Raw genomic sequence first — 9,886 nt, 5'->3', positions numbered from 1 at the left:
TCTCCAAGAAGTTGAGGACCGCGACAGCGTCGACATTTCCCTCGTATGGTTCTGGTTTGGTAGGTTTTATCACAGCAGCCACCGTGCGGACATGGTCATTAAAGGCGGCAGCGCTAGAAGCACTATCCTGTCGGGATTCGAGGAAGGTTTGCACAGCGTTCTGCACGGATAGGCTGGTACTGGCATCAAGGTTAAGAGCTTTCAAGGAAGTGGTGAGGTTGTCCATGGCAAAAAAAAAAAAAAAAAAAAAAAAAAATCAAATGCAGGGGTAAATTTTTAAATTTTATCTAGGAAAATATCAGAGGGATCTAGGGAAAAATATCAGAGGGAAATATAAGCGGTTTCTGGCGGGGTCGGTGGTTCGATGAACCTTTGCTACCATGTAAATAGTAACAATCAAAGGTGATCTTAGGTGGAATCGAAGGTCAAAGGATGCTTTATTTGGCTATAACGTAGTGGACTATTTATACTGATAATTGATAGGGTTGGGGCTTGGTGTCTTGGCACTTGGGCTTGGCGTCTTGGCGCCTGGGGTGCGCGTGATAGTTGAGCCCTCCTCAAAGGTTTGAGTCAGTATTGTATAACACGTTTGCAGCATTACAGATTCTGGTGAGCTTTTATTTTAATTTTTTCATTGTTTTTGGTGGCAGGGATAGCGTACTTAGTATCAGATTAACGAACTATCTCAAGCGGCGTCATCTAGCTGAGCTTGATAATAATTTAGACAGAGCCAGATTTAGTGATGCTAGCGATAGTGAAGACAAAGAAAGTAAGTGCTACCAGGACTCAACCTTTGTAATAAACGTCAGAGGCAACGGCGAGGAAGTAATTTCTAGACAAATATAAAATATGAATAAGCTCAAATAGTTTACAAGATGAAATAAAATATTACGGGACTTCAACTTCATTTATTTGTTTCTGTGGAGAAAATGAACCCGTGAAATCAAAACAATCTCCTTTCAGCTTGAAAAACGAACTTCACTTTGTTCCAGCTCTCTTGACTATCATAATTAATTGCACATAACCACCTATACTAACCACACTGAACAGAGGTAAATAACTAAAAGACGCTGCGGACTCTCCCCTACAAGCAAATTCAACTCAAGAAGTAAAAAGTCACTCAGTACCTGTAAGGCCCTTTATTTAACAAGTAACGGTATCAGTACCCATATCTAAATGGGTCCTGCAGTAATCCTGATGCCAGAACTCATTAGCGTTGCAAAATCCCGAGCCCATATTGTCAATGCATCTGTAGACAATTGACCAGCTAGTGCCACCCTTGCGAAACTTTTGACACAATGGAAGTGGATAGATTACAGAATCCAAATTCTCTCCATGATGGGTATGTGAGACTATCAGAGCATCGGGTAGGTGTGGAGTCTCCGCTTTCTCATAGAAACTTAAATCAACCTTGACTTTCCATCCATTGTTCGCAAGTTCTGTCTTGTGGGCATAATAAACACTCCTGTAATGCTTTGCAGTGTCTCCTCGATCATTAAATAGCTGGAAGCCAACCACAGTTTTGGGATCCATAAACGCAGTTTTAATTGCAACACAATATGCAAAACTAGCATCAATAGTGCTGGCAACCAGCGACAGAGCAACGAGAAGGACCCAGAAATAATAAAATGAAGGCATCTCTATCAGCGTGAATGAATAAAAGCATAAATGAGAAGGAGATATTAATTTAGTATAATGGCATATGGCTCTGAAGTTTTACAGGTAGATAGAGTACATTACCTGAAGGTTAAACTGCGTAATTGTGTGATGGAGCATGGAAGTGTAAAGATGGAAGGACCTTTTTATATGAAAGTCATAGGTTTAAGTCATATTACGATTCTGATAAAATCTTATTGTCTGGCTACAGTGTATGTTAACTGGAAGTTCTTGAGCCCGACTTTATTTCTTTTGCATGTGAACCCAGCACAGCAGTTACGCCTTAAATGAAACACGGCACCCATGCTCTAAAATGAGACATCAGACCAACATTACACAAAAATTTGAGTAACCTACAATACTGGCATTCTAGCATTCGACACAAGAGGAGAAGAGGAGAGAAGGAGCCAATATCGAAGAGTTAAAAAGCAGCATGATAGCTATGCCTAATCTGACTCTGCCTTGAATACATTGACCGGTTCCTCTGATTAGGACACAATCCCTTTGTTTATAAGATATTTATATATTTGTATTATATATATACATACCATATATATGTATTTTGGAATAATGGCTTGGCACATCCAAGGTTATTAAGGTTACGCCAATGTAACAGCAACGTTACCCTAATTACTGAGGAAACCCAATTATGGACCTCTCACTTCACTGGTTGCAATATGAGTGGGTTCACCGCCACGAAACAAACCTTAATAGTGTCGGATCGCATGAAAACAAGCTATTAACATTAAAGAGATGATCGATAGTCTATAGTCGTTATTATTATTAATTGGAGCAAGCCATACGTTCATTACGTATACTAACGACTCTTCCCTATTCAACCCACGGTTGCCCATGATCTTTTTTTTTTTTTTTTTTTTCTTTTTTTTGCTCCCTAAAACGAAAGATGAGCAGCCAGTCGCTGAGGTAGAAAAAAAAAAAAGAAAAAAAGAATGAGGGTTAGTTCTGTGGCTCGAGCTTATTAATGAAAACGGGCACCTAAGATAGGGTTACTGGTGCGAGTAATGAACATATGGCTTGCTCCAATTAACAATAATAATGACTCTATCGATCATTCCAAAATACATATATACAACAAAGGGATTGTGTCCTAATCAGAGGAACCGGTCAATGTATTCAAGGCAGAGTCAGATTAGGCATAGCTATCATGCTGCTTTTTAACTCTTCGATATTGGCTCCTTCTCTCCTCTTCTCCTCTTGTGTCGAATGCTAGAATGCCAGTATTGTAGGTTACTCAAGTTTTTGTGTAATGTTGGTCTGATGTCTCATTTCAAAGCATGGATGGCCTCAATACAACGAGGGAAAAGGTAATAGCGTGAGCAGTCCATTTTCGAATAAAGACAATGCATCTTGTGGCCTCATTGATGCGACTGACAACTCCTTCACATTCCTCAAAGCGTAACGCCTAAATCAATATTTCAGAGAGGATCAAAACCCCTCTATGGAACAGTCGATGGGTTGGGCAACAAAGCGGTCGATGGAATAGCCAATGGAATAGTCAACTAAGCAACTAACTGTATGGTCAACTGAATTGCCAATGAGGCAGTCAAGGAAATTGCCACCGACATATCCCCATCCTTGCTGTCATAAAGCTTCATGGGCCAAATAATTTAAAGTTGGGGCCAACAAAAAAATTTGACTGTATCTGTTCACTGACCTGAAAGAAAGTTTGGTCAATAACATAAAAATTTGAAGCGAAGCATTGTCTTCATTCCTTTTTCTTTTTCGTTTTTCCTTGGGAGGTACTGCCCAAAAACCCCGGTAGTTGCCCATGTTGACCTCATTAACAAAAGTGTAAACTTCCATCTTATTGATGAAGTCTTTATGTCGCATATGAGCTGTTTGTCAGAGGTTCAAGATATAAAAAATCAGAAAACCCCATTTTGACCAAACTTTCTTTCAGGTAACTTTAATGTCTATTCCCTGGGTTTCTTTTTAATATTGTGACAAATCGTCTAAGTGACTCGATAATGTTTTAAAACTACCTGAAATGGTTGGCTTAAAAACATCTTATGATTTTTTAAGTTATTTACTTTCACTTAATGCTTCTGAAAAAAAAAAAAAAAAAAAAAAAAATTCCGTCCGCCGACAGAAAAATGGTGCTTGAATGTATTCATCTACAGAGCTAAGATTGCCTTGAGACCTAGAGCTTGAGAGGTAAATAAATGTTTGTGAAAAGCCGATGTTCGAATATTGTTTAATGGCATACAATTGTAGAAAGAGCAGACAGAACTCAAAGTAAAGGCGATGGGCGAGTACAGTTGTTCCATAATCGCTTGGAAGATGGCAATACATGCTATTGTACATGGCCAATCACGTCTTTAACAAATTTAGCGTGGCTTCGAATAACGGGACTGCTCAAAAGCTGCGTGTCTTTGAATTGGTTTGCGTTTTGTTTTAAACATATTCAATATTGTGGTTTGTAGATGTTACCTCCTAGGCTTGAGAGTGCATCCAAATGGGGCACTCTACTCAATGGTCATATAAAAAACACATCCAATTCCACATAAGCTTATAACTGTGGCGAATACACCACACAACTTATCTAGATAGTCGTGCACTATTTAAATCTGCCTCATATAATATTCTTTTGACCAGTTAAATTGGCAAAAAAAAAATTTTTTGTACAACACGTAAACCAAGAATGGCAATGTGTATTCCAGCAAAACAACAATTTTTGGATCATCAATTTGGCTAATTTTTTTATTGGTGGGTACTGTTGTAGAATCTACCCAAAGGTTCGCCTCTGTTTACAAGGACAAAATTTCTATTGACTTCGCGGATCCATCCCTGGACATTTTTTGCGTCAATCTTGAGAATACCATCATTGATATGCTTTGTCAATGTTTCGTGGTTTTGAAGCTCTTGACGCCGTTCATGCCTCTTGATGCTACTAAAGACCCATTCGGCCGCATTGAGATGAGGGGTGTAGGGAGGCAATCGCAAGTAAACATGTCCATTATCATTCAAAGTGTCTTTTTAAGTCAATCCTTCATCAAAGATTGAGCTGATAATTTTTTGACGAAGACCAGAATCAAGACGTTGATAGTTCTTTGAACGTGGCATGGTGTAGTGTTGAATGAAGAAAAAATCTCTGAAGGCGAGACAGGAATATGTTAAATCTAATAACCAAATTGATGATGCAAAAATTGTTGTTTTGCTAGAATATTCATTGCCATTCTTGGTTTACGTGTTGTACAAAAAAAAAAAATTTTGCCAATTTAACTGGTCAAAAGAATATTTACAGGGTTACAGGGATCGGACGCCCCTTAACTGCCATAGTGTGACGTATTTTCAGCCAAATCTAGATTTCCAATAAAAAAGCGTGGGGAACAAAAAAGACTCTTTCATTACTTTTCTTACTCATCAATACGCTACACTCATTCACATCAATTACATCATGACTGCTCTCGACCAACTCAAGAACTACACCACCGTCGTCTCGGACACTGGCGACTTTGAGTGTAAGATAATTTTGAATGAACGCACTTATCCTTCTTCCTCTGTTAATTTTTTTTTATTGATCAGTTTCCTTTTCTATTTTTTTCCGCGCGCGTTGTCATTTTTGACAATATTAGCCATTGCTCAGTACAAGCCTACTGATGCTACCACCAACCCTTCCTTAATTTTGGCTGCTTCTAAAAAGGCTAGCTATTCTCATCTAATTGATGATGCTATTGCTTACGCCAAGAAGATCGGTGGGTAAGTCTCTATACCTCGATCTCATTCATTTATTCATTTTTCTTTCCGTTTTGTGAGTGTTGCATGTGTATATGAATATCTTTGTATGGGCAAATGAGGTTATTTCTATTGCTTCCCCAGCGGCTGTAGAAGGGGCACATGAAAAATACGCTGTGTAAAATCTGGAATCAAATCAAAGCCCTCTCTGTCATTTAGCCCCTTTGTGTGACCAGGGGTAATGGGTTCCCATGATATGATGCTCAACATGAGAAATCGTTAGAGTAATAAGGCGAGGGGCTGATTAAGCTTTCAAATGCAATACCAGAGACAGAATGCACAAAAAAATGATAAACTCTTCGAACGTGCAGAGATTGACAAAAATGGTGGTAATTGCTCTTATCAATTTTGGGTCAGATAAAGAAAATCTGACCCAAAAAAAAAGTGAGCGGGATTTTTGATCACCATGTTCTCTCAGCTCTCCAAGCAAGTCATCTAACTATTGCGATTCCTTTCCCTTTCCTTACTAATGATGTAAACTTAATCAATATCTAATGATGGATGAAATGAAAACAGTCCTATCGAGTCCCAAATTGACGCTGCTATGGACAAGCTCCTTGTCAACTTTGGTGTCGAGATTCTCAAGATCGTCCCTGGCCGTGTCTCGACTGAGGTCAGTGCTCGTCTCTCCTTTGATAAGGAGGCCACCATCGCCAAGGCCAAGAAGATCATTGGCCTCTACAAGGACGCTGGCATTGACAAGGACCGCATTCTTATCAAGATTGCCTCCACCTGGGAGGGTATCCAGGCCGCCAGACATCTCGAGTCAGTTGAAGGCATTCACTGTAACTTGACTCTTCTTTTCTCTTTCGCTCAGGTAAATAACCATTCTGTTTAGTTGTTATTTTTCTTCAGACAGGTAGAAAGATCATCGCTTTTTTTTTTTTTTTTTTTTTTTTTTTTTTCCTTATTAATTAATTAATGTTTTGCATTTCGATCTCTTGGCTTTAATTATAAATATAGGCTGTTGCCTGCGCTGAGGCTAATGTCACTTTGATCTCACCCTTTGTTGGCCGTATTCTCGACTGGTACAAGACCACCCATAAGAAGGAGTACCACGGTGCAGAGGATCCTGGTGTCATTTCAGTCACCAAGATTTACAACTACTATAAGCAGCACGGCTACAAGACCATTGTCATGGGTGCCTCCTTCCGCACTGTTGAAGAGATCGAGGAGTTGGCTGGATGTGACTTCTTGACTATCTCACCCGCTTTGTTGGAAGAACTCCACAAGTCGAATAAGCAGATCGAGCGTAAGCTGAGCCCTGAGATTGCTACCAGCAGTGCTCAGCAGTATCCCAAGGTTTCCTTTGATGAGACTTCCTTCCGCTGGGAGCTGAATGAAGACCCCATGGCAACTGAGAAACTCGCTGAGGGTATCCGCAAGTTCGCTGCTGATGCCATCCAGCTTGAAAAGACCCTTTCTCAAATGTTGCAGTAAAAGAAAGGACGTTCTTTGTTTCAACTGTACATAATTTAAACAGGAAAAGTAAATAAAATAAAAATATCATTTTCATTTTATACTTTTTTTTATTTGGCAATAGAATACATGATGATATGATTGAAAAGAGAAAAGTCTATCAAACTCAAAGCGATGTTGGAACAGTGATCATGTGCCTCATTCTCTCGACTTTGACTTTCAAATATTTGTCCAGTTCTTTACCCTTGACAACCTTGTTCTCAACAGCGCCTTCCTTAATCTCAAAGTCAGTCTCAGTACCTTGGTGGATAGCCTCCCACGACTTGGGCATCATAGGGACGCGTTCTACCACCTTGATCCTGGTTTGATCAAGTGCACCCTGTCCCCGTTCTTGTCCCTGTTCTTCAATCCTTTCAATCTTTTCAATCTTATCTGGATTGTTGGTCAAAAGCCTGATCTGCTGCAGACCTAAATCCCGAAGGATTGCCTGTGCAACTTCATAAGTTCGTTCGTCCGCACCATGATTCAGTAACAAGTTGGCTGTGACAGTGTCATATCCTAGATCCTGCAAGTTATAGGCCCTAAAAAACCATTCATGTAGACATTAATATGTGTAAGTATATCTTATGGTGTATACTGTAGGAGAACAGATAAAAAAATAAAAATAAAAAAAAAAAAAAAAAAGAACGGTATTAATGTAAAGAAGGGGATGTGTGAAGAGTGATCGGCTTCCGGTTGAATTTTCGGGTTCAAATATTTCACGTGGGGTTGGCTCGGTCTGGACGATAATACAATGCGCATGACGAAAGTGAATGTTTGTAATCCCCTTCTGGTTGGACTTACTTGAGCTTTTCCGCTAAACCAATTCCACGTCCCTCCTGTCGCAGGTAGACTACCACACCTGAGCCTTCCGCCTTCATTAATCGGATAGCTTCATCCAATTGCTCACCACAATCGCATCGAGCTGAATGACCTATTTCTCCTGTGAAACATTCTGAGTGAATTCGGACCAAGGGAGCCTGTGTTGTTACTGCTGATGTTGTGGCTATGCTTGCCGTCACCACTGCTGTTGATACCGATACTGACGCTGATGTTGATGCTAATGCTGGTGCAGATATGACTGATACAGTCTCAACCATCTCCATGGATACATCCTGGTCTGGATCAACAAGATTGGGTAGACGTCCCCTATAGGCTCCACGTTTCATCCGATCCATTTCTGTCTCGTTAAGTTGAACTCGATCAAGACTCTGACTACGGATAATGTCTCCAAATACGAAAGCCAAGTGTTCTTTCTTATCCTGTTTGTTCTCATAAATATGTAAAAAATATTCGGATCCGTCGGGGGTTGGGATCCTTGCTCGTGCAGTACACCATGCCAATGATTCGGTCTCTACACTTGAAGCAGAAGTAGCTGTCGTAGTAGAAGTAGTGGCTGTAGGAGGGGGAGAAGTTTGTTCGCCCTTTAAGGTCAAAGGAGGAGTAGCAGGAGGAGTACTATAAGAAGCAGGCAAAGAAGAAGGATCGATCTGGGCAGACATACGCCTTGGGACAGGGGTCTGCAATTGAGAATCTAAGGGGATAGGAGAAGGAGTAGGAGAAGGCTGTTGTTCTTGTCGATGGTGGTAATGACTATGGCCATGCCTGTGGCTATGACCATAGGCATGGTGGTGACTCTTGAAAAAGAATGGGTTGATGTGATCAACGGCATTCCGAGGAATGTAGTTCTGGTGTGTGGCCACAGGGGTTTCATTCATGGTGATGTCGCAAGCCATTTCGTTAAAAACGCAACCAGGAGATGAAGTAGAAGCAAAAGCAGAGAAGAAGAGGGAGAGAGAAGGATGAGGGAGATGAAGGTAGCGAAGATAGTGAAGAAAGAGGTGAAGGTGCAGGGTTCAGGAGAAAATAAAAGTGTGAGTGTGAGAAGGAAAAGTGCTTGAGGAACCCAATCATTTGTGATGGACACTTCCGCGGGCGAGTAGTGCGCTTTAATAAAAATCATAGCATGAAATGCATCCAACGAATGATTTGAAATCTAATCGCCGTCTCCCCCTTTCCATCTCTTTTTGCATATTGCTCTCCTTGCTTTTTGTTTAGCGTCGCATTGCTTTTCTCTCTTTGAGAAAGGACCATGCGAATGCATGGTCTAGGCTATCTTTGTCAAAAATTCAATCGGTTACGCGTCAGATCGTAGAATGCAAATATTTTTACGCATTTTGCATATTGCGCATTATCATCAGCAAGCGAGCAAACAATATCCACATGGATTTTAACCCATTTTCGTTCAAAATAAATGATTACTCTACCTATTAAACATCATCAAAGACCTTGAAACCACTTTATTATTCATGGTTAGAGCTATAAATTTAATGATCATTAGGATACATACGTGAGAGCGACAAGCAAACCGCCTTGTAACTGCTCAATAGGAATGAGGGAACATTGAGCATTGGGATCCTTTGAACTGATTGGGTTTTTCAATACTAAAAAAAAAAAAAAAAGTTAATGAATATTCAAAACTCCTATAAACTGAATTCCCTGTTCGGTTTATTAGGAATATATCAAATGAACTACTATCTTGCCGCGTTAGCAACCAGTGAAGAATACACCTGCAATTTTGTAGAAAACTCTTGCCTGCGCAAAGTATCCTAGTTCTTAGAGAGTTTTCCTAGCATGGACACGTGCCTCCTGCTCCGGTATCTTTGCGCGTCAATACATCCTTCGGGTGTATCTTGGCACACCACCTTACCTTCTCATAGAGCTTTTTCTAAATGCTCTATAGCAACAAAATTTTCAGAAAACTAGAACCTTCTCTCAATATCATTTCAATTCTACCTACGTCCATATATCCAAGCTACCTTTTTGTCAACTTTCTGGTATGAGGCCCTTATCGAAACATAAAGCCTTGGCGATAGTGTAATGATAACTTTGGCCAGCGAAGGTGTTGTAGATGAAGGGCCGTCAATCAGGAACCATATGATGTGTAGATGGAGGAAGGGCGCAAAATCCCGGCATTCCCCGAAACGCACAGTAGATATCCCTCTAAATATATAGC

At 40.3% G+C, this 9,886-nt stretch overlaps 3 protein-coding genes across 3 annotated transcripts; 1 reads left to right on the top strand and 2 right to left on the bottom strand.

The window, feature by feature from the left end:
* Nucleotides 1-1,143: 1,143 nt before the first annotated feature.
* BCR41DRAFT_372668 (hypothetical protein) lies at nt 1,144-1,638 on the bottom strand (the record flags this gene model as incomplete). Its single annotated transcript, XM_022026708.1, has 1 exon — nt 1,144-1,638. The coding sequence occupies one exon, from the start codon at nt 1,636-1,638 to the stop codon at nt 1,144-1,146; it is 495 nt and encodes a 164-aa protein (XP_021879163.1).
* Nucleotides 1,639-5,668: 4,030 nt separating this feature from the next.
* On the top strand, nt 5,669-6,942 carry BCR41DRAFT_133478 (YGR043C-like protein). The gene is made up of 2 exons (XM_022019502.1): nt 5,669-6,229; nt 6,376-6,942. The coding sequence occupies exons 1-2, from the start codon at nt 5,957-5,959 to the stop codon at nt 6,850-6,852; spliced, it is 750 nt and encodes a 249-aa protein (XP_021879162.1). The 5' UTR covers nt 5,669-5,956; the 3' UTR covers nt 6,853-6,942.
* A 5-nt stretch (nt 6,943-6,947) lies between these two features.
* On the bottom strand, nt 6,948-8,776 carry BCR41DRAFT_423994 (GTP cyclohydrolase II-domain-containing protein). Its single transcript, XM_022030359.1, has 2 exons — nt 7,675-8,776; nt 6,948-7,412 (listed from the first exon to the last, which is right to left on the bottom strand). The coding sequence occupies exons 1-2, from the start codon at nt 8,604-8,606 to the stop codon at nt 6,998-7,000; spliced, it is 1,347 nt and encodes a 448-aa protein (XP_021879161.1). The 5' UTR covers nt 8,607-8,776; the 3' UTR covers nt 6,948-6,997.
* Nucleotides 8,777-9,886: the final 1,110 nt, after the last annotated feature.

This window comes from Lobosporangium transversale, assembly GCF_002105155.1.
Source record: "Lobosporangium transversale strain NRRL 3116 chromosome Unknown BCR41scaffold_32, whole genome shotgun sequence".
In the NCBI taxonomy this organism is placed as follows: domain Eukaryota; kingdom Fungi; phylum Mortierellomycota; class Mortierellomycetes; order Mortierellales; family Mortierellaceae; genus Lobosporangium; species Lobosporangium transversale.
The sequence above is the reverse complement of the archived record's forward strand: the minus strand, read 5'-3'. Positions and strand labels throughout refer to the sequence as shown.

Coding starts and splice junctions, on each gene's coding strand:
- BCR41DRAFT_133478 (XM_022019502.1), top strand. CDS start 5,957: ATGGACAAGCTCCTTGTCAACTTTGGTGTCGAGATTCTCAAGATCGTC. Junction 6,230..6,375: donor TTCTTTTCTCTTTCGCTCAG/GTAAATAACCAT, acceptor TTATAAATATAG/GCTGTTGCCTGCGCTGAGGC.
- BCR41DRAFT_423994 (XM_022030359.1), bottom strand. CDS start 8,606: ATGGCTTGCGACATCACCATGAATGAAACCCCTGTGGCCACACACCAG. Junction 7,413..7,674: donor GGTTTAGCGGAAAAGCTCAA/GTAAGTCCAACC, acceptor ATGGTTTTTTAG/GGCCTATAACTTGCAGGATC.